The sequence below is a fragment of the Grampus griseus genome (assembly GCF_964374135.1).
Source record: "Grampus griseus genome assembly, chromosome: 12".
Lineage (NCBI taxonomy): Eukaryota > Metazoa > Chordata > Mammalia > Artiodactyla > Delphinidae > Grampus > Grampus griseus.
This window is the reverse complement of record NC_139006.1, coordinates 62,722,537-62,746,750: the sequence shown is the minus strand read 5'-3', so window position 1 is coordinate 62,746,750 and position 24,214 is coordinate 62,722,537. Positions and strand designations below refer to the sequence as shown.

Sequence of the window (24,214 nt, the reverse complement as noted above, 5' to 3'; positions counted from 1 at the left end):
TTTTTCCATTTGCACATTAATTTTAGATCCTCGGTTATGAAAACTATGGCTACTGAATGTACTTTTATTTGTGACTCTCTTAGTTACTGTGACAGTCAAGCTTTTGTTTAAATAAAAACAAATTCACTTTTTATAATTGCTCAGTAGACATTATTTCCCAGAGATCCACTGTTGTGCCAGATTGCTTGAGTATTAAAATTTCTTCACCTACTTCAGTTTTCTACTCTAGCTTCTTGGGGGACAGGGGGCAAAGGGATTATCTCACCAGCTCCTTAAGGTTTATAACTATAACCAAAACCAGTTTTCATTTGAAATAGAGAACCTGCTATTATATCTTACTTCCAGATTTACCCCCTGCTACATTTTATTCATTTCTGAACCACAGAATTCAAGGAGAAGGTATTGATTGATTTTAGCTGGTAATTTGGGAAGGACCTAATATTTAATAGGAAGTTGGGAGGTCTCTGTCTTAGATAAATACTAGACTCAGGGTAATAAAAATGTGTGTTGATGTAATACTGACTTTGTAATTGTTTGCATGCTGTCTAATTAGCACACTTCCCTAACCATATTGATTTTTTTCAACACTACATTTTAAAGCATTACAGTGCACTTATAAGTCAACTCTAATTTCACAAATGCCCTTAACAGCTGGGTGGAAAGTTAACAAAAGGATTTTAGGTCTTGCCCTTCTTTGCATATTGATGTCTCCACAGAAACTATGCCTTCCAACCAATGACTACAGCTGTTTGGGTTGTGACATCTCAAATGCACCGCCAATTAGTTAAATTACTATTCAGGTTCTTAATGAGGATAAACATTGGATTTTAAACCCCGTTGCATATCTGCCTTGAATACCAGCTTTAGGGGCATATTGCCTTCAGGCAGATACATGAACCTTCCACATTACACTCCTCTTATTTACTGTATTTTGAGTGGGTAGCCCCCCTGACATGCATAGTATGCTCTGTCTACAAAAATGTCTTAAATGTCTGAATAAAATTGAAAACACTGAATTTTAAAGAATTGATTTTGGGGAAGGATGTGAACCACTTATAGGGGATAGATGTGATTTGGGCTTGGGTTCTATGAAACGTTCAAATCCTGAGAACCATGGATGGCTTTTTACCTTTTACCTAATACTAAAAGGTACAAAGTGTAATATAATGAATACCCATATGCCTGTCAATTGGTTTAAGAAACACAAGTTATCAACACGTTTGATAACCCCTGTGTATCCCTCCTCAGTTTTGTCAGCCAAGACCCAAAAGTAATCAGGATTGTGAATTTCTGTTTATCATTGTCTTGCATTTCTTTATACTTGTAACACATACGTAGGTATTTCTAGACTATATGTAGTATTATCTTGCATGTTTTATACTTTATGTGTGCATCAGTTTGCTTTCTTCCCTAGAAGTAATGTATGATTCATCAATATGAATGCCTATAACTCCATTCATTTTCACAGTTGTAGTACTAGCTTGTAGCAAGGTCTTTTTTCATCTTCTGACCTGTTAGGGAAAAAAAAGCATGAGCATTTCAGTAAGGGACCAATTTTAATTAAATTCTATTCAGAGAAAGCCTACCTGGGCAAGCAGATCACTTAATCTAAATGAACTTGGTATTAACAAGACTAAAAAATATCTAACCTCAAAATTAATACATCCTCCCAGAATAGACGCAAAGGTAGAGAATGGACTTGAGGACGGGGCCGTAGGGTAGGGTAAGCTGGAACGAAGTGAAAGAGTAGCATTGACATGACCAAATGTAAAATAGATAGCTAGTGGGAAGCAGCTGCATAGCACAAGAAGATCAGCTCGGAGCTTTGTGACCGCCTAGAGGGGTGGGATAGGGAGGGTGGGAGGGAGGCGCAAGAAGGAGGAGATACGGGGATATATGTATACGTATAGCTGATTCACTTTGTTGTACAACAGAAACTTAACACACCATTGAAAAGCAATTACACTCCAATAAAGATGTTAAAAAAATTAATATGTCCTCATTGTGGAAATTTTCAAATGCTCAAAAAAGAAACATGAATAAACAAAATTACCTGTGATTCTCCACCTAAGAGAACAACAGTTAACATTTTAGCATATAGCTAGTTTATTTGTTTCCACGCACATATATATTTAGACAAAAATGACAGTGTATACATACTACGCGATAATTGCCTTTTAAAAAGCCGACAATATATTGTGCATGTTTTTCTGTATTTTTAAATATTCTTCTAAAACATATTTGATTCCCAGAGCATATTCCACTTTAAAAAATGCAGTAAATTGTGTAGCCATGTATTTCTGATTGTTAGTTATTTCCAGGTTTCATGAGTTAGTTTTTTATAAAAAACTTCTGAATGTGTTTGTTAAGCAATATTTATATTTCCGTAACATGTTTTCTCAGAAGTACAGTTGCTGGATCAAAGGAATTTTGGGAAAAAACTTCATGGAAATTGCTTAACTTAATAGTTCACAGAAAAGAAAATTTTTCTACATTAAGAGCAGCTGCCCTCCAGCTTCTTGAGGAGCTTATTAAAATGTTGTTACAATTGAAGATAAGTGACATCATATAACTTTCACATTTAAATGCGGAGATGAAGACTGCTTAAGAATAATGTTTTGAAGCTTTGCTAATGACTTCTTTCCTATAATTGTTACAAGGTACGAGAATCCTCCAAAAGTCTTAGAGGTGCACAGAAATTCGTTTCTCGTGTGTTTGGGGAAGAGATTCTTATCCCCGTAAATGGTTTCTGTTGAATATTGGATTGCTTTCTTTTCCCCTTCTCATTAAGAAAAGAATAAAAAGTTTAATTACTAATGTATTCAATTCCTTACAAAGGGAAGAAGGGAAGGGGAGGGGAAAAATCAACAATAATGGCCTCAGTTACTGCATTTGTATAGCAGCTCCTGAATCTTTTCTAAGAGTCCTGGGCATAAGGAATTGTAGAACAGTGTGGCAGTAGGGCTTAAATTAGAAATATTTCTGTGAGCTGTTTCCATTTTGAAAGGGCTGACTGCTATGCAATCTTTTTAATTAAGGTCCAGACTATAAAAATAAAACACTCTGGAGATGAGAAATTGTTGAAGACTTAAGAACTTGAGTTATTTAAAGCGTTCCGTTAGTATATGCAGAACTTTATATGCCAATTTGAAGATCACAGAATACAGAATTGAGTTTAATATTAGTCACTACTCATTATTTAATTAACTGGGGAGATTCTTTTATGATCAAGGCAACTCTTGCTACTCTAAATAAAAGCTTTAGGTGAATAAACCACATAAATATATTGTTACTGATCTTTTAAAATTGATGTATAACATACAATAAGGTGTACAGATTGTCAGTGTACAACTCAATAAAAATTGACACATAGATATACCTGTGTAACCCCCACTCTGATCACGAGACAGAACATTTCCAGCGCCCTAGAAGACTCTCTGTCCCAGTCAGTACCACCCCTTCCTCAAGGTAACCACTACTCTGACTTCTATCAATATTGCCAGTTTTTGATCTTCATATGAATGAAATCACACAGTTGTAGCATTTTGTTTTGGGTCTGTTTTTGAGATTTATCCAAATTGTTGCATGTAGCAGTACTTTGTTTTTGTTTATTTTTGTTGTTGTGTAGTAGTCTATTGTATGTATATTCCACAATTTATTCAATTGTTAATGGACATTTGGATTTTCCAGTTTGGGCTGTTAAGAATAAAGCTGCTATGAACCTTCTTCTACATGTCTTTTGGGGACATATCCACTCATTTCTCTTGGGTCTGTATCTGGAAGTGAAATTACTGGATAATAGGATAAGTACTTGCTTAGCTTTAGTAAATATTGCCAAACAGTTTTCCACAGTGATTATGAGGAGTCATATGTTATGACCCACCAGCTATGAACAAGAGTTCCAGTTGCTCCACATTCTCACCAGTCTCTCGCTAGTCTATATCACTGTAGCTATTCTTTCTGGTGTGTATAGTGGTATCTTACCGTGTTTCAATTCGTATTTCCCTGGTGAGTAATATTGAAGCCTTTTCATACACTTATTGGCTATTGGATAACTTCTTTTGTGATCTGCACATTCAAGTCTTTTATTGCGTCTGATTGGGTTATAGTTTTCTTAGTGATTTGTTGGGGTTGTGTATGTGTTATGTACACATGTGTCTTTGGTTGGATATATGTACTGCAGATGTCCTATCCCTGCCTGTGGTTTGCCAGTTCATTCTTTTAACAGTATGAGAACATGAAGTTTTTAATTTTGATGGAGTCCAATTTGTCAATATTTTCTTCTGTTATGCCTAAGAAATTTTTGCCCACCTCAGGGTCATGAAGATATTCTCCTGTGTTTTCTTCTGCAAGCTTTATTGTTCTACCTTTAGCAATTAGGTCTAAGGTCTGTTTTGAATTAACTTTTGTGAATTGTGTGAAGTAAATTTCATTTTTTCTTTACAGATATCCAGTTGCTTCTGCAACATTTATTGCGTAGATCAATTCTTTCAAAAGCCTCACAGAATTGCAGTGATGTTTTAGTGCTTTGACATAAATCAAGTGACTATATATGTGTGGCTCTGTTTCTAGATTTTTTATCTATACTTGTGCACTTCCACAGTGTCTTGAATACTGTAGCTCTATAATAAATCTTAAAATCTGGTAGTATACATTCTTCAACTTAATCTTTTTTAAGATTCTACATCGTTTCCATATAAATTTTGGAATCAACTTGTCAATTTCCACAAAAAAAACTCACTAGGAGTTTGATTGCTACTTTATTAAATCTGTGGATTTGGGTAGAATTTACTGAACAGTAATGTGTCTTCCAGTCTATGAAGATGGAATATATCTCCATTTATTTAGATTTTAGTCTTACATTCTTCAGCAGTGTTTTGCTGTTTTTAGAGTGTAGGTCTTAGAAATTTTGTTGAATTAATCCTTGTATTTCATGTTGTTTGATGTGATTATCAGTGGTATTTTGTTAAATTTCACTTTTAATTGCTTGTTGCTAATACATAGAAGTATAATTGAGATTTTGTATGTTAACCTTGTATTCATGACCTTCTTACATTCACTTGGTAATTCTAATAATTTATTTATAGAATCTTTTGAATTGGATTTTCTACATGGACAGTTGTCAACCACAAATAATGACAGTTTTACTTCACATCTACCAATCTTTGTATTTTCATTTCTTTTTCTTGCTTTATTACACTCTCTGGGAACTACAATACCAGATAGAAGTGGTGATAGTAGGTAGCCTACTATTAATGAGAAAATTGCTGTGTCAGTATGATATTGGAGATATTCTGGGGGTTTCAGTTAAGTGTTGATGGGATTTTCTCTTGATATATTTCATGATTTGCTATTGTTTTAATTTGAACTTTTGGTAGTTGGTGTTTGTCAGGTTGATTGGTATTAGTTTTAAATGTATTGAATGTCAAGATTTTGGCATCACCTCGTTCATTTGTTCTCAACTGGGGACATTTTTCCTCCCCAGGGGACATTCAGCAATGTCTGGAGACATTTTTGGATGTCACAACTGGGGGAAGAAGAGTGCTACTGGCATCTAGTGGGTAGAGGCCATGGATACGGCTAAACATCCCACAGGTATAGGACAGATCCCCCCACATAAAGCATTTTTCAGTTAAAAAATGACAGAAGTGTTGAGAGTGAAAAGACCTGATCTGATTCAGTTTCTTCATTTGATAAGAAACCGGGGCCCACAAATGTGAAGTGATTTGTTGTTACCTATTTTAAGTAGCACAGACACTACACTTCCTATATTTATGAATAAAAATAATTGTCATTACTGTCAGATAGATAGCATGAAAAAGTTTGCATATATCATCTCTATTCCCCAAGAAGGTAAGCGTTATTCCGCATTTTATGGATCAGGACACTAAGGCATACAGTGCTTCATGCATTAATTAACTTACCCGATAAATATTTAGTGAAAGGTACCAGGGTTTGTTTTTGGTTTTGTTTTGGATTTTTTTTTTTTGGAAGTAAGAAATACAGTGATGAGTAAAACTAATGGGCATAGTGGAGATTGTAAGCTAGTGAGGAAGACAAACCAAACACAGTTGAGTAAGGATTATAAACTATAGGAAGTGATATAAAGGAAAAAGGGGATGAGATAGAGATGAAATGTGAGGAGGAAGTCCACTTTGCAGGGAGATTGGGAATGGCTCTTTGATGTGCTGACATTCAAGCTGAGACCTGACAAGTGAGCAGAAGATAGCTGTGTGCAAAGTATGGGGCTCTGTTTCAGGAGGAGGGAACACCAGGTGTGGGGGCTGAAGCAGGAAAGACTGTGTACATTTTTGGTACATAGTCAGTGACGGGGAAGGTGACTTGAGATTGGAGATGCTGACAGTGGCCAGGTAAGGCCAGGCCTTACAAGCTTCGGTAAGGACTTTGGGTTTTATACGCTTTGCAATGAGAGGTTCTTGAAAGGTTTTAAGCAGGGGAGGGACACGATCCCATCTGTACTTTTAAAACTCCCCGTATTGCATGTACAATGGGTTGGAATAACAGGGGAAGAGTAGAAAGCAGAAAGATGAGTTAAGACTATTGCAGAGGTTCGCCAGAAGGAGTAAGACCATTTTGAGAAAGTTTTGTTTTTGTTTTGGACTTGGAAGTGACTGGATTTACTAATAATAGGGATGTGGAAGGGTGAGGGAAAGTGAGAAATCAAGGATGATTACTAGTTTCTGACTTGAGCAATGGGGCCAATTTACTGAGTTGGGAAAGATTGGGGGAGGGTCGTTTTGGGGGGGTGGGAAGAAAAGGACTCAATCGTTCGATATCAGGCATATTAGGTTTCTTACTTAAGCTGCCGTGTAATTTCATTTCCACATTCTCCATCTTCAGCAGAAATGGTGAAAAGTTGATCTTTTTTTCTAAAAAAGTGAGTTTATTTGGAAGAGTGCTGGATTGGTTTTCTGGAGTTCTGGGTTCCCGCTCTCCTTGGTCTTGGCCAGCATCACAAGGTGACCTTCTCTTCTGTAAAATGGGCGTGTTGGACTTGGTATTCTTTATGGTCCCTTTCAGTAACGTACTGTGACTCTGAATTTAAGTCATCCCCTTAGCTTTTCTCTCACTGCTCTGCCTAACATTTTTATAATGTGGTCCAGCTCCCTGGCTAGGACTTTTTATAGTTTTTTTCCTTTGCCTACATGGAATTTATAGCCATGGATTTTTGCATCAGGCCTTCTTTATGCCTTTTTTTCTTGTATCGTGCACCTCAGTGGGCTTACAGTTAAATAGAGACAGAAGATTCTCAGATTTCTTCCCGATACATTACTTCCGGTAACAAAACAACCAACTTTTTTTTGCCCTGTCTAGGAAGTGTGAAAACAGTCCCAAGTATTGGGGTATCTGTTTTCTTACATTTTGAAAATGTTTATACAAAAATCTTTTAATCTGCGTCCTTGAAAATATTTACCTTTCAATCTATCCTGAACATGCCTTGGCTCTTCAAAGAGTCAGTAAAGCTTATGCTGAACGTAGAAGAATGACAGAAGCAAGAACCACTTCCCTGAGAGAAGCCTGTCTTCTCCAAGCTCCTGAAGAACCAGTTCCCATTCAGAGAAATGTAGAGGAACCCACAGTTTCAGCCCTTCCAGAGAAGGCACGGGAATTAAGTACACACGTCAATCGAGCTGATAAGTCTCATCCCCAGTTAATATGTAATAAAATATTAACAAAGCTAAGTCAGATGAGTTTTTAGTTTAGCTGTGTAAGTGGAGAGCAATTTCGAGGTCTGTTGCATAAAGAATTCCAGTTCCATGGTAGAGTAGCAAGTAAATGGGATTGGGGGCAGAGTGACAAGAGGGGAGATAGATAAACCACCCGTTATTATCTCGTTGCTATCAGCTGTGGTTCTTTAAGGCCAACATAGTGGCCTTATCAGGTTTCCTAACAGTTGGATTTTAAGATCTACTTTAAGAAATAAATTTGTATTACTATTAGTGAATAAATTTGAAGGATCCGTCCTGTGCTGTGAGCAATTCGTAGTAACTAACAATAAGGCCCTGTAATAGTCCGGTATTGGTTTTTACTTAATAAAATATTTAATCATAAATGTCTGAATCCTGCATCTCCCACAGGAAGGTATTTCCATGCCCACTGACAAGAATAATTTAGCAGTTTCATAGTTGAGCGCTTAATTACTCATAATTGTGAAGGGTGAGATGTGATGAATTCTTCCTCGATGGACATACTAGATATTTAACTAAGTAGATGACTTAAATTAAGCTAAGTGAGATCATTTATTACATTGGTTAAAAGCAGTTTAAGAAGAATATCATGTCCTGCATTCGATTAGATGATATGTGTGTGACTCTCTCTGCTGTGTGACTTACAGGCTGCACTGTTGGGATGGTTGGCAGATGTTTTTGGATGGGGGTTGGTGGGGTTTTTTTAGATTTGTTATGTTTTGCCTGAGTAAGTAATGAGGATCCTTGACTAGAACTAAACTAGAGTTTAGTTCTCTAACAAGAAAACTCTTTATGCCCTTTCGGTTGGTATGAGAGTATTTGTCCTACATCAGGAGGAAGGAAAGGACTTGACAGTATAGGCTCACCCTTAAGCCTTACTGCTGTGTCCTTCAGGGAAGACAGCCTGATTTGCAAAGTAACGCCCGAAGCAGTCAAAAGGTAAAATGAAGAGGGAAAGATACAAGCAGAAAGTATTTGTAAAATGGTCTATGAAATTTCTGAATTCGAAAGAATCATATTTTGGAGCAGAGGAAAGAGGAAACCAGGTATTTTAGGAGCTAGCTGAACATGTCACTGCAGCATCAGTTGAGTCGTGTTGTAAAAGGCTCAGGAGCCTCCTGCTTACCATTAGGGAGGTTGAAACAACTTGTCTCATTAAGTTAAGCTTCTTCCCTCAAGTGTCTTATTTAGCTTTACTTCCCTTAATTCTCTTTCCATGGTGATTTGGGTAAAATGTCTGAAACCACTAAAGGTAAAAGGTTGAAGCAATCACAGATTTAATCTGTCACCTTTCTTTAGTGTATCTGAGTGTAATTCTCAGCAGTTCCTAGCGAATTCATTAGAAGACAGCAAGTCATTAAAAGTTAATAAGAAACTATTCGTTTCTGTGAGTGTGAATAAAACCACTTTGTAAGTCTGACATTCTTTTCCAGTCATAGAAGCCTTGCTTTTAGCCAATTTCCATTTTCTCTGTCTCTCTAGGTTGCTCCTGGATGGGGCACCTCTGATAGCAATCCACAAAGCCAGGTATTACAAGAGGCAAGATGGCTTAGCCCTGGGGCCCGGACCATTTGTGACTGCTTTAGAGCATGCCACAGATACCAAAGCCACAGTCGTGGGGAAACCAGAGAAAACGTTCTTTTTGGAGGCATTGCGGAGCACTGGCTGTGAACCTGAGGAGGCCATCATGATTGGAGATGTAAGTAGAAGAGCCCAGGAAATGCCCTGGGCTTACCTGTCATGCTGGGAGGAGCCAACTTCAAAGCACTGCTTTGAGACACAAGCAGGCTCTTATTGGTGATATCAGATGGTAGTAAGAGGCTACCCATAAAACAGGCTTTCCAGTAGTTGTTTACTGGTATTCTAAAGAACTGAAATATTGATTATTTCTGACATTCTTCATAGTGTGATGAGATATATACAATTCAAAAGACCATCAACTGCAAGGCAATTAAATGCTTTATGTGTCTTTTTGAAGAAAACTTCTACATAGATTTAGACTTTTTTGACTATTCCTTAATGCAAAGAACACCTATACCCAAAGAATTCTCCCATTATTGATTTTTTTGCTAGTATATGCTTTATGGAAGAACTTCCCAGTCTGTGTGCCACAAATAGCTAAAGATATCGATTGCCTCAGGCCTAGGAGTGGCAGGGCTGAACCTGGACAATCGGGGCCGTACCCAGTGGGCCCTCCCTTTCCTTGTTCACTTTTTCCCTCCTCCCTTCCTCCTGTCCTTCTCCCCCATCTCCCCTGCTTCAACAAGGCAAGTTTAGATGCACAGAAAAGGTTTTAAGTTAGACCTTAAATGAAGATTTTGACATTTTAAGACTCATTTCCAAGGACTGTTGTTGAATAATATGAATGATTTTTAAGGAAAAAACTTTTCTTTGGGTGTGATCTGAATGAATCCTGCTTATACACATGAGATGGTAGGATTGATTTTATTGATGATGTTTCTTCCAGTTTTTGGATTTTTATTACCTTGCATTTGTCATCACAATTAGCCAAGTATATTTACCCCTATCTTGATTAAGAATCGGAAAACAGAAGCTTCCCTTTGAAACTGATCTGTTATTCCTAAGTGTGAAGTGAATATCAGACAGTCTCAGAATCTGTTTAAGTACACTGATCTGATTTGATTCCCCGTTAGGGACGATTGGATGGAACGTAAGGATAATGTTACGTGGACAGCACAAGAGCTGTCTTCTGAACCTAGTTCATTCACTGTCCTGCAGTTGGATCATTTACCTTAAAAGCTGCCAAATGATAGAATACTTTTTTTCCATGATCTGTTTTAAAAGGAAATAGATGTACATGTGGCAAAACATGAAGCACTGTAACTGCTTTTTATGTTTGGTTACTAGGATTACTACTCTGTTTTTTACCTCTACCTCTATTACGCTTCCCTTTTCCAGTGGTATGCTCCTTCAGACATGGGTTTATCCTTTTTTACACCTCCTTCTCTTTCATTTTAAGGAAAAAAACATGGGATTACAGTTGGCCATCCTGTCCTAATAAATCAGATCAATTGGTCAGTTTTGTTGGCAGGCTCACTGATGACACTGGACTAAATGCTTCGTTGTGCTTTTCTAGGATTGCAGGGATGATGTTGGTGGGGCTCAGAATGTCGGCATGCTGGGCATCTTAGTCAAAACTGGTATGTATCTTCAGTATAATATTCTGTTTCTCTAAAACAGAATGGTAGAATACACAACTGCTTAAAGAACAGTCTTTGAAGAAATGGCAAAGCCCACTGAGCATTTTAATTCTCTTTCTGCCACAAAGCAAAAATAAAATGGGTTTAGGATTGCAGGGAAAAAAGACAATGTGAAAGGGCCCATGCTGTGCAAAGCTAGGAGGATCAGATCAGAGTTCAGAGGTATTTTAACAGTTACACAGAGATAACCATACACAATTGACCATTAGCATTTGTATGATTTTCTGGATATGCAAATCACCAAAGTTGACCAGAAGACCATTGATAGTGGGGCTCTGTAAAAATATGTTTTCTTTTTGCACCAGCTATAAGATGTTTATCTTTTTAGCGACTGGCTAGCTAAGTGATATGATACTTTGTGTTAATGTTTACATTTTTTAAAAAAACACACAAAAAACTTTTGTCTTTTCACTTACTGTTTTAGTAACAATTTCCTGTACCAAAATTAGGTAAACCGGGTGTGGTCCCTCAAATAAATTTAAGGAAAGGGAAAGAACCTAATGGAGGAGACTCAGCTAATACGGTATCATGGCAACAGTGGACCAGTTAGGTGTCCTGGGTCTTGGTCTCAGCTCTACACTGACTGTGAGACTCGGCAAGGCCCTTCACCTCTTTGGGCCATTTACGGATGATGGGGCTGGACTGGACCCTTCTAGCTCTCACAGTATATGAGTATTACACTGTGCAGTTTTCCTGTGTGGAGTGTGATTAATGAAGTCCTTTCAAGGTAAGGAAAGAATAGTCATGAGAGTTGTGTGGGCTTGTGTGCTGTTGCACTAGGAACTTGATGAGCCTTTTCAGATAAAATGAAAAGGTCTCCCCCGCACCTGCCCCCAGCTGGAACCTGCTGAGCTTAAAACTAATAGCATGTGTTTGAGGATGACAGCCAGGAGTCTGGTCCAAGAATTGTCATCGGGCTCTTATCAGTTAAATAGCAGATAGGTGGTTCCATAGATGGCTCTGTGAGTTCATATGCCTGGCTTCATACAGGCTGTTCAGAAAAGGGAAGATTTAAACACTAAGTCACAGACGAGCTGCCACTGGGAAATTTTTTAGATAGAGTATATTTACTCATGACTGTGATGTTCAAGAAAATGTGGTTGCATAAAAGCTATTTTGAATTTAAAAACAGAAACAAGAAAACATAGATGTTGCTACAATTGAATAAGAAGTATTTTCCAGGCCCTGTGTGAACAAAGAATGGGAACAGTCTTCTCATGCTGGGCGTCTGGAGTGAACCAGTGGAGCCTTGCAGATACTGACTCCAGTCACTCTAGAATTAATAGTATTGTGTTTTCACATTGCTAATTCAAAATGATAACCGTCTTCCCAGAAACATGCCCTTTGATGGAAGCAAAAAAGAGGATATATCAGGGAGTCAGGAAAAATAGCCACACTCCTCATCCTCCCCTGTATCTGAATTTTCAGACGCTTGGCATTCCTCATCATTTTATGATCTGCTCATTGAGGAAACCCTCAGCTAACTATTTTCCTCTCGGGTATTGTTCCCATGAACATTTCCTTTCTTTAGGTCACATAACTAAGGATTTGCACCAAGTATGAAAACTGGTCCTATGCCAGGGTCTTGTAGGCCCAGCTTCCCTAGCTGGTCTCCATTGGCTCTGCCTTCTTTTCTGACTGGCAGTTGGTTGTTGTCAGCCTGTCACAGAGGCATCCAGTTAGTCTTAGAGAAGCCAGCAGCTCCACATAATCAAATCTAAAATGTCTAACTTAGAAACGTAGCTAAGTCCAGCTCATGAAAACAGGCCCATTTGTACTGTTCATCTTTGGTCAGAAAAAAGTCCCAAGTAAGCCCACTGTTCTGAAAGCATAGAGAGCAGCTGGCTCCACTCATAAATTTGAACTCAGTGCAGTGAACAATTGCTGGGTTTCCCAGTGTTTGAAAATTACCACAGAGATTTTAAATTATTCAGTGATAGTCTTGAGCAGTTTTGTTTCTCAGTAGTAGCACATAATAGATGCTCAATATACATTTGCTCCACGATTTGTTAGTAAAGACTTTTTTTTTTTTTTTTTTTTTGCGGTACGGGGGCCTCTCACTGTTGTGGCCTCTCCCGTTGCGGAGCACAGGCTCCGGACGCGCAGGCTCAGCGGCCATGGCTCACGGGCCCAGCCGCTCTGCGGCATGTGGGATCTTCCCGGACCGGGGCACGAACCCGTATCCCCTGCGTCGGCAGGCGGACTCTCAACCACTGCGCCACCAGGGAGGCCCCAGTAAAGACTTTTGACTAGCCATAACTAGAATCTGTTTCTGTTTAGCATGTAAAACAATCACCTAGAAAAGATGGGATCAGCCTTTGTCCACTGTTGTCAACATGGCTTCCTGCATTCTCCCTCCATTCACCATTTATTCGTCCAGGAGAGTATAGACTGGCACACTGAGTCAGGCCTGAGCGATGGGGGCCTGCTTCATTCACTCAGCCAACGTTGTTGAGCATCTGCTATATGCCAGACACAGTGCAGGTTGCTAGAACTATCACCCATGCATGAGCCACTGTGTCAATTTGTACTTTGTAGAAACCCCACTTGCAGAGCCAGACTAAGCAAAAGCCTTCTGGAAGCTCATGGCTAAGAAACCTGACTTTCACGCATTTGCCTTTAGACCACTGGCTCCAAGAAGTGGGTGGTATAGCAAAAGTTAGTCATTAACTTACCTATGAGAACAAGCAGAAACCTTGCAGAGGAGTTTATACTCAATGGGATTTAAGCTAGAAAAAAACTAGCAGTAGAGTTTGCTGTGTGGACCATACTGTGGACAGGTGCCTTGAGGACGCTAAGGTAAGTTAGCTTTGTACGTTAGGTGCTGGCTCCTTTCCTGTAGGAATTCACAGTCAGCAAGACAGGACAGGAAGCATCTTCACTACCACATTGTCAAGTTGGGGAAGGGGGGTTTTCAGGCTTGGTGTTTGCTGAACAAAGCCTCTTAAAGAGTAGTTACAGAAAACAGAAGGGATTGTAGAAAGTGGTGGGTCTGTTGTTGGGGAACCCAGATTTAGACAGAGAATACTGAAAAATGCAGAAGAATAAATAGCAGAGATCACAGAAAAGGGGATGAGGGAGCGAGGAGAAAGGGCAAGTGCAGAGGCAGCGCTGAGACTACAGGGCAGTCGGCCTCGTTCCCCCAAGGCCCCGTCTAATACAGTGTTCATCCCTCCCTTCCTTCCTTGCTTCCTTCTTTCCTTTCTTTCTTCCTAAAATGCTGTGGAATGCTCACCATGTGCTAGTCATTATGTCAGGTGCTGGGAATACATGGGGGAACATAACAGACATAGTCGCTGCTCTTAGAGAACTTATAGTTTTAGATGTGAGGCACACGTTAAACAAATAAATATATAATTACGAATTGTTATAAATATTGTGGAGACAAAGAACAGGGGAGAGAGAGAGAGAGAATAACAGGGAGGGGATCTCATTTGGATGGGAAGGTTGGACTGACCCGAAGCCTGAAGGAGGTTGTCGTTGAGAAGAATGTTCCAGGCAAAGGGAGTGGCAGATGTGTCCAGCACAGGACTGCAGCTGGTGAGAGAAGCACGTGCTAAGGTGAGGGGTACTGGGCCTGGTGACTGAGGGGCCTGGTAGGCAACAACAGAGATACAGGGTTCTTTCTGAAGGGCATTGGAACACATTAAGGGTGTTTAAACAGGGGCCATGCATGGTCTGACTTACATTTGTAGGAGTCTGTGACCGTGCTGCACTGTTCAGTTGTGGCCCTTGAATTGCAGGGTCCAGGGAAAGTTCGGCAGCAGGCCCACCCGTCAGTGCCCTGCCGGGCAGCCTGTCCTGCCGGCCCGCCTGTGAGCACTGTGAGCACCCATCTCTCCTCCCCTCCCACTCCCGGGCACCCTCATTTGCCCGCTCACAGGGCTCCTGTTCGGCAGCAGCTCATGCTGTTTCCAGTCACCCTCTGAAGCTGACAAGGCCTCTCTGCCCTGTGGGGTCTGGGCTTTCATTTAAAAGCACTGATTTATTCACCATCCCTATCTGTAGGGCTGCTGGGGGAAGAAAATGATTTCAACAGCTGAGGAGATTCGAAGGCACCCTTAGCTCTCAGGTGACCCAGTACCTGTGACTGTCCATCATGAAAGACCAGAGGGCCTGGGAAATGCTGAATATGACCTTGCTTTGAATTGCCTCATGGCATTCCTGAAGCCTGGATAAAAGGTGCTTTGGGAGCTGTGGAGACCTTGATTCTCTCATCATTATAAGGGTGGTCTCTGGTGTCCCAGGTGCTCATGGGGTGTGATTAATCTGGTGTTCTACCAGTAGCCTTTGTTCACTGGCTTTACTTTCTTTTTTTTTTTTGGTAGTTTATTATTGTTACTTTTTTATATCTTTATTGGAGTATAATTGCTTTACAATGGTGTGTTAGTTTCTGCTTTATAACAAAGTGAATCAGTTATACATATATATATGTTCCCATATCTCTTCCCTCTTGCATCTCCCTCCCTCCCACCTTCCCTATCCCACCCCTCTAGGTGGTCACAGAGCACCAAGCTGATCTCCCTGTGCTATGCGGCTGCTTCCCATTAGCTATCTACCTTACATTTGGTAGTGTATATGTGTCCATGCCTCTCTCTAGCTTTGTCACTGGCTTTACTTTCATTTCAGGGAAATATCGAGCAGCAGACGAAGAAAAAATTAATCCACCTCCTTACTTAACTTGTGACAGCTTCCCTCATGCCGTGGACCACATTCTGCAGCATCTACTGTGAACCATTATGTGAATCAGAAGCAACTTGAAACGCAGCTTTTCATTGTCTGGAAAGAATCCCTCAACTTAATGCCACTTAATGACAGACAGAGACCACTCAGCCCTGGTCACCATGTAACCCTCTTTTGTTGGGCAGTAATTAGAAAGAAAGGTATTGAATTGCAGCCAGACACCAAGCCTGGCTAATCCCTTTTGTTTTTTTTCCGTAAAAGAAGATGAGATCCAAAGAAAGGGAAAGCTGAGATTTTGTGCCATTCCTTTTAAAATATTCATCAGGTTAGCGGCGCTGGGGAAGAGTCTCCTGCAGGGAGCCTGTTCTCTGCTGTCTCCTCGCTGGTAAATTGGAGGGGTTCAGACTCTGAATAAAGTTGAATGGTGTTTTTTAAGTTATAAAGTATTGCATTGAAGAGTGCATTAGGCTGTAGTTTTAATATTGAGTTCAACTGTGAAATCCATCAGAAGTGCCAAGTAGGGTACAGGACAGAAGCAGCAGAATAAAGTGTCCTTTAGCCCAAGTGAAGGAGTGAATTTGCTTTAACAGATGTTGAAAACTAGATTAGCTACTGTATTATTCCCAGCACGGGTGACTTCTTTTTCTCTTCGTTAGCCAGAGATGAGTAATTTAAATTTAGAACCTGGTTTTAATTTAAAATAATATTTCCATTAATAACCTATTCATTGCAAATACCTATTATACTGTGTAACAGTTGTTTTGGAAATTTTATGTAAAATTAAAACTATCAGTATTTTACAGATGTTTTAATTAGACATTGTTATTAACAGGAACAGTGCAGAAACTAAAATCAAGCCTTTAATGTCTTATAGACCATGCATTTTTGAGGCTAGTGTCCACCCGGGTCCTATTAACTGTACATTTGCAAGATTTCATTATTTTTGCCTCTGACACTATGGGAAAAATCTTTCAGAAGCTATTGGGACAGATTCAAGCTTTTATGTACTTGGTTACTAGGGCTGTAAAATGAAATCTCGTCTTGCAGCATGGATTCTTCTTCTCATGTTAAACCCACCAAAATGAAGGGGACTAAATAGGTAATGATTTTCTTAGTGCATTTGCATACTGTGATGATCCTGGGCCTTTGCAATTGTTTTACTGGGCTCTTGGGCACTGGATTATTAGCTTGTAATTGTCCATTATCGTGGTGCTCACCTTACTGAAGCGCACAGCAGTGTTAATGAGCTCTGGGTTTTGATGCTTGTTTAGAGATCAGCTTGGTCTTGGATGGGAGGGAGTAAAGCTAAATAAATGGCCGCTTCCTCTCCTTCTGGTCGTTTGGTGAACACTTTTCTTGTTTTTGCAGATGCCCCAACCTAGTCCTTACGGTCCTAGAGTGCAGAAGACAGATGTGCTAGGGCACCACCCCAGATCAGGAGGAGGAGTGCAGTGACTGGGGCACAGAGCAGGGAGCCTGGCCAGCACTTCCCTTCGGTGACCTGGGGCAACTCCCCTAGCCACTCCTGCATCCTTTGCCTTCTCTGTAAAGTGGAGATACCCCACCACGTAGGTTTGTTGTGAGGGTTAAATGCACAACCCGTATATCAAGGACTTTAAATAGAATCGGACGAATGTTAAGTGTTGCCTGTTTGCGATGATGACACAGATGTAGCAGGAGTATCTGCGTTTAACAATCCGGAAAAGGTTGGTAGAATTCATCTCTACCGTCAGTTCAGTGGGGAAAGTCTTCCTGAGAATTAAAAAAGAGAGACATTTAAATTCCTTCAGGCCGGAGCCACACAGAAAAGCCCAGCATGCAGGCAAGAGGGGCTGCTGGGCGTGTTCACCAGTGGCCTGTTCCCCGGCACCTGGGTCACTGATTCCTTGGCCCAGGCGTTATCAAGGGTTTGCTAGCTGCTGTGTGCGAAGTGCCTGCTAGGAAATAAACATTGAAGAGAAGGATTTTGCCTGGAGGGCCCTTACTAGGTGAGGAGCTAAGGAGAATACCTAAGGCAGTGTGCAGACTCTGTGTCTCCCTTCTCTGTGACGTGGTCCTGACCACAGGATGGAGTGAAGTGTTCCCTCCTTCGTGCCATGGAGCAGTTGTTAGATTGTACTTAGGTCTTCAAACGTCTCTTCTCCCCACCAGACAGGACTCTGTGCTACAACACAGATGGGCACTCAGGCCGTCACCAGACAACTCAAAATTAGCTGTAAATATTATAGGAATTGAATGCTAGAGGGTATAGCTATGGGTAGGGAGGAGAAAATGTTTCATTTTAGACTTGCTGCTCATAGGGGAGGCCCGTTAGGCACTTAAATAATGGCTCTGATGCTCTGGAGACACGTTAGAGCTAAAGCCAAGCTGTAGACATCACTGATGGGCAAGTGGCAGGAGGGGGTAATCCCGCTGCGTGTGACGAGCCAGCCAAGAGAAACGGCTGCTCTACTTTCCTCCATTCTCGCTCGGCCCTCTAGGCCATTAAAACCTTGGCTATTTTATTTACATAATAAACATTATATAGGACTTTCTAACTGACCTGTCCACGGTATGAAGTTCGTGAGGATAAATAGAAATCTTGGTTTAGGTCGAGGTTACTGTAAACATTCCCAGCTCAGCTGGTTGGTTTGCCTTGGGCTTCATGGAGGAGACTGAATAACCAAAGTACATAAAGGACTTTATTTTCCAGCCATTACATTTCAGGGGCTGTCTTGTGGTGCTGACCCCAAGGATAGTGTTGGTGCCAGCTTTACTATAATCCTGTCCTGGCCCCAGAAAAGGGACCAAGTGACATCTTAGGACTTGAAAGGGCATTAGAGAATGCCCATTGTCAGGAGGCGGTTATTGGGCATCTCCTGTGAGCTGGGCGTGGAGGAGGGCGAAGGACCAGTCTGGTGGGGAGACAAGGTTGTTGCACCCATTTCACTCTCACACGTCCAGAATCAGCTAGTTCTGCAGTGGCTCTGCCTACCCACCACTCTACCCGAGCGGAGCGGATTGTAATGCCTGGAAAGGAGAAGGGGGCTGGCCCACCTCCCTGGTGACGGTTCCATCAAACACCTGCGGTTGTGGGTATCAGAAACTGCCCTGGAGTGACTGTCGTCACCTCACTCTTAACCCCACACTGAAAAATTACAGGAGTGAGTTGGACAGGAAAGTCAAAACACAACCGCACTATGTTCAGTTGGTTTTGGATCGGTGGTGGTTCATGTTGTATGAAACTGAAGTCCTTGGGCACCTATAATAAAGAATTTTTAAAACTGCACTAATCTATTTCATTAAAACACTTGCCTTGGGTAGCAGAGTACTTCGTCCTGTTAGCAGTTGTTTGCATACAGCCATGTTTGCGTTACTGAGTTTCTTTGACATAAGTCAAAAAGGCCTTTCCCGCGTAAATGCACAGGGCCTTTGCTGAGCTGACTTTGTGTTACACCAGCCATCAAGACCTACTACCCAAAGCATGCTGCTGTCCTTGAGAGGCGAGGTGCCAGCGCACCAGAAATCGTTTATCATAATTCAAACCGCATCTGTTAAGATGAAACAGATTTTGATATCTTTTTCCTGTGTTTAATGTCATACACATCTCAATGCCTGTTTGTTTCACTGGCTGATGTGCCTGAGAAAACCAAATATTTTATTTTAAATTATTTATGTATTTATCTTTGGCTGTGTTGGGTCTTCGTTTCTTCGCACGGGCTTTTCTCTAGTTGCGGCAAGCGGGGGCTACTCTTCGTTTTGGTGCGCAGGCTTCTCATTGCAGTGGCTCCTCTTGTCGCAGAGCACGGGCTTTAGACGCACAGGCTTCAGTAGCTGTGGTGCCCGGGCTCAGTAGTTGTGGCTCACGGGCTTAGTTGCTCCACGGCATGTGGGATCTTCCCGGACCAGGGCTTGAACCTGTGTCCCCTGCATTGGCAGGCAGATTCTTAACCACTGCGCCACCAGGGAAGTCTCCCAAATATTTTTAAATGCCCTTGGGAGTAAATCACTAAGGAAGACAGCAGAACGTAGCTCCAACTCCTAGATACGTATCTTCTAGTTGGGAAATTGAGCTATCTTCAGCTAGTTCTGGCCTCTCCAGTTCGCCACAGTCCCCCACCTCTTCCTTGTCTTCCTTTACCCATGTGTAACTATATTCCAAGTTCCTACAGCATTTGAGTTATGACCTCTGCTTTAGAAGAAAATACCACATGTGGAATTAGGTTCAAATTTCCACCAACAACTAACGGGCCAATCTCCTATATCCCTATAAACTTAGATATACTTTTAGTCTACTTTAAAAAAAATAACCAGAGACTCTAAACAGTAGATTAGTCATGTATTAGTTGATCTCTCTCAAAGCCCCACTAAAAGAAGAGGAAAGGAATAAAGATGTTATAAACCAACAAGGACAACCCACAAGAGCATGGTAGAGGAGACAGCAGTGGATGACAGGCTTCAGGCTTCGGGAGATGGAAAGAGGATGATGGAGTGTTGATAACTAAAATCAACACAAAGGAAAAAACCAAGATTCATCCTGTAGATTATCATCACCTCAAAGACTCAAGGCTTGGAGACACTGGGTAGAGTGGTCGTGAGGTGTGAGGCAAGGTTGAGAAGCAAGGAATTGGTTCAAAGCTGGGAAAGTGGCTGGAGCCCCAGAAACCCTCCCCACCCTGAGCAGCCAGGCAGGAGACGGGGCGGGGGTTACGCTCTGGAGAAGTGGAACTATGAACGTTCAGGCCTTGGAGACACTGGACATGGTGGTGGGCCAGGCTGAGAGGCAGGGCTGAAAACGGGATTAGGGAAATCTCTGCCTGTTCTACAGCCATTGTCTGGTCCCCTTCCCCTTACAACCAGGACCAGAGAGCGTGGGAATGGAGTTGAAAGTTAATCTGATATGTTTGGCCATTTAGAAGACAATACTGATGGATATCGGACAGATATGAAAATGTTGCCCAAAAAATTAAGAATAAATACTTAGAAAATTAAGCAAATGAAAAAAATGAGGCAGTTATTAATTCCAAGAAAGAACTCAACAAGGAAATGTAATCCTAATCCACTAGTTGGCTCTTCATTAAACAATGTACAGTGAACAATATCATAAAAATATTGATTATTGAGTTAACCTAAAACTGTAGTAAAACTGTTTGGGGATGATTAGGGAAAGACGTGTGTGGTAGGGATGGGGCAAAGGGCTGAAAAGGCTATATTTCATTTCATCCAAAGCAGGAAGTCATTAGATAATGTATAAAACTGATAAGAAGCCACCAAAATAAAGGCATGACCTAAAAGCATATGTGCGTGATCATTTGTAGACAAACTTTCCAAGGAATGAGGAGAGAAGGATGGACTACGTGACTGAATGTACAAAGATGAACTTGGAGATTCTTAAAAGGAATGGAGGGAGGATGTGGAGGTGGGTTTTGGAAGTGGAAGGTTACCGGTATGTGCTGGGAGGGATGGCCAACCACACTTACCTGAACGGAATCAGGAACTCCAGAGCAGTAAGCTAAAAGGGCCCAACCCTATTGTCACAAAGCATGCTGTCCACGGGAGCCCTCCTCTGCCCCTCTGCCTGTTCATTCTTAGGTACACATACAGTGCACACTTAACCTGCTTTCCAACCACAGCAAATTAGCTATTATTGAGGTTCCATCCACTTGAGATTTTATGAAATCAGAAAGGGTGGCAAAGGCCGCAAGCAAATGGACTAACAGCTATAAGAAATGTCAGCTGACAGCCTGACAAAATAACCCAAAAGCACAGACGGCAGATGTTGGAAATTGAACAGCACAGCAGTCTAGGCCATTGAGCTTAGAGACCTCCATGTCTGCATATCGGCAGTGCTCACAGGGTACTACTACCTAGTGACCATGAAGAAGTTTCAGCTGAGCTTCTACTAAGATGAAATGTCTTTTTGTTTCTTTTAAACTCATTGAATTTGACTACATTTTCCATAAAATGATATTTTAAGAGGCATTTGAGAATATTCTATTCAAAACAATCAAAACCCCAAATGTTTTTGTTTAAAAGCGTGAAATACTTTGGACTATTTAGCCCAAATGTCCCTTTTCCTGGAAGTGTTTTCTTCTCTGGAGGAGTCTGACTTGCAGGGATGAAGAAAACAAGGCAAGGGAGACAACAAAAGGTGACCATAGGAAAATTCTAAGCGGGGGGAGGGGTGGCATTACTTAGTGGAAGCCTTCAGAATTTACCAGGAGTTGAAAGTAGATGCCTCAGATTGTGGGTTTCTGAATGAGATGTTTCTAGCTGTTTCCAACCCCGTAAGGAGATGTGGAGGAGCCTAAGCGCAGGGAAGACTGTTCTAGAAGCTCAGGTGCCCCATCCTAAGTTTTGGATCCAATGAGGAGCTGTGGCAATGGAAAGAGAAGGGCAGAATACACAGGATGTTACTAGGGGCCAGAACTCAAAACACTGCAACTGGTAGGTAGTAATAGTGGGGTGCTTGTTACCACTGCTATTAGCTCATCTCCAGAGATGGGCCAGTGATATTCCTGAGTGGGGCTAGTCTGGTAGGGGTTTGCTCTGCTGATAAAACTGGAGTCAGAATCAGGGAGAGCAGATGAGATTCAGAATATTGTCAAGAGAAGCAGATGCTGTTTCTCTTCCTTGCTCCCACCCTTATCCACCCTTGAACTGTCAGCTGTCAGATGGTCTGTCAAGCTTAGCTTCTGATTGGCTCCCCAACTTAGAACCACCCTCTGCATCCCAACACAACTTTCCTTACCACATCTTTTTCAAAATGAAAATGCCAGGGCTTCCCTGGTGTCACAGTGGTTGAGAATCTGCCATCTAATGCAGGGGACACGGGTTCGAGCCCTGGTCTGGGAGGATCCCACATGCCGCGAAGCAACTAGGCCCGTGAGCCCCAACTACTGAGCCTACGCGTCTGGAGCCTGTGCTTCGCGACAAGAGAGGCCCCAATAGTAAGAGGCCCATGCACCGTGATGAAGAGTGGCCCCCGCTTGCCGCAACTGGAGAAAGCCCTCGCACAGAAACGAAGACCCAACACAGCCAAAAATTAATTAATTAATTAAGAAAAAAGGCTGCAATAGTAAGAGGCCCATGCACCACTATGAAGAGTGGCCCGCGCTTGCCACAACTAGAGAAAGCCCTCGCACAGAAACGAAGACCCAACACAGCAAAAATAATAAACTCCTACCCCCAACATCTTTAAAAAAAAAAAAATGAAAATGCCAGTTCACAAATGAGGAACACTACAAGAAATCATTCATCTAAATTTTATGGGATCTCGTGAGAAAAGTCTCCGTTGCAAGACCTCATAGCACACATACCTGTAATTGGAATCTTCAATATTTTGCTGACATCGACCATGAAAATATATATTTCCAAAATGGTACAGTTGTCCAAATTAATCCAGTCTTCAAGAATAATTTTGTTTTCTATTCCAAGCATAATATTCTTCTTTCACTTACACTAATTAATGAGGAGGCCTCTGTAGTTGTCTTTGTGGCCAAGTCAGGGTAAATGTGATTTCACACAGACTCGAATTCACTTTGCCAGGCTGAGTATCTCTGAGTCAGATTTTTTGCTGAAGGCTTGGTGTGGGCCAGCACATCCAAAAAGTCAGCAGTGGTCACTGTATCCAGCTGGATCCCAGGTAAACTGCTGCTCTCTAGATAAAAACACAAGAGGAACAGCACAACAGTCTACCTAATGGTGATCAATGCTCTTGAAACATTAATAGACCTTCTTTCAAGACAATGCACAATGCAGCGTTCTTAATGGTTAAGGCAGCAACAGGCAAGACTAAAGAGGGCTGGGGAAAAAAGTCTTTAATGTGCAACTCAGCCCCTGAAGCCCATACACAAAATGTGACTTAAATGTATCATTATAAAGTGTTATTTAATATTTATATAGTGCCACAAATGGATCCAGCCCAACATAGTGTGCCAGGGCAATAAAAGCCCGAGCCCTAAGGAGTTTATCATCTGGGGGCAAAGTTGATCCGAAACAGAACAGCAGAGGAGGAAGGAGTTGGGTGCAGAAGGAGGATTTTTGACCAAAGAATGAGTGCCAGTGTAACAAGCCACAGAGAACAGGGGCAAGGTGCCACCTGCTGGTGAAAGACCAATTTTTAAAAACAAATTTCTCTCCCAGAGCACCTTGGCTGTCATCCTCACCATACCTGACTGCTGATTTTCAAGGGCATTGAAGATCTTCCTCACAGGCCGCATGGCTGCTTCCCTGCAGACTAGCTTGATGTCCGAGCCCGAGTAGCCCTCCATCTCCTGAAACAGCCACAAACCCAGCCATTAGGCAGCAGGCAGAATGCTGGTGGTGGTTACATTCTTACAGGCAGGACAGGGGGTCAGAGCCCCTGTTTGGATTCTGTATCCGTCACCCATGGACACTATGTAAAGATTCCCAGATAAATAGTGTTTAGGGGGAGAGAGGCTGCTACTGTGTTTGGATAACCTAAGGATCTGGGCCACAAACAACTTCCTAACACCATCCAAACGTAGGTGGTGAGATGCTGGTGACGACTGGCCCACCCAAGCCCCAATCACTAATGGGGCTCTTGTGCCCAAATTCAAGGATGGCAAAATTTGGTAGACACTTCTGTTCTTGTAAATA

The 24,214-nt window shown here is 41.5% G+C and overlaps 2 protein-coding genes across 4 annotated transcripts in view; one reads left to right on the top strand and one right to left on the bottom strand.

The window, feature by feature from the left end:
• Positions 1-18,874, top strand: part of HDHD2 (haloacid dehalogenase like hydrolase domain containing 2) — a 40,411-nt gene extending 21,537 nt beyond the window's left edge. For all 3 annotated transcript variants that reach the window (XM_082667299.1, XM_082667300.1, XM_082667301.1), the window contains 3 exons: positions 9,192-9,408; positions 10,807-10,870; positions 15,560-18,874. In XM_082667299.1, coding sequence (XP_082523425.1) covers positions 9,192-9,408; positions 10,807-10,870; positions 15,560-15,663 — 385 coding nt within the window. In that variant the 3' untranslated portion in view covers positions 15,664-18,874. The remainder of the gene's footprint in view (positions 1-9,191; positions 9,409-10,806; positions 10,871-15,559) is intronic.
• A 4,238-nt stretch (positions 18,875-23,112) lies between these two features.
• KATNAL2 (katanin catalytic subunit A1 like 2) overlaps positions 23,113-24,214 on the bottom strand; it is a gene marked incomplete at both ends in the record, with an annotated part of 87,751 nt that continues 86,649 nt past the window's right edge. Inside the window, 2 exons of the mRNA XM_082667668.1 lie at positions 23,113-23,252; positions 23,766-23,868. Coding sequence (XP_082523794.1) covers positions 23,113-23,252; positions 23,766-23,868 — 243 coding nt within the window. The remainder of the gene's footprint in view (positions 23,253-23,765; positions 23,869-24,214) is intronic.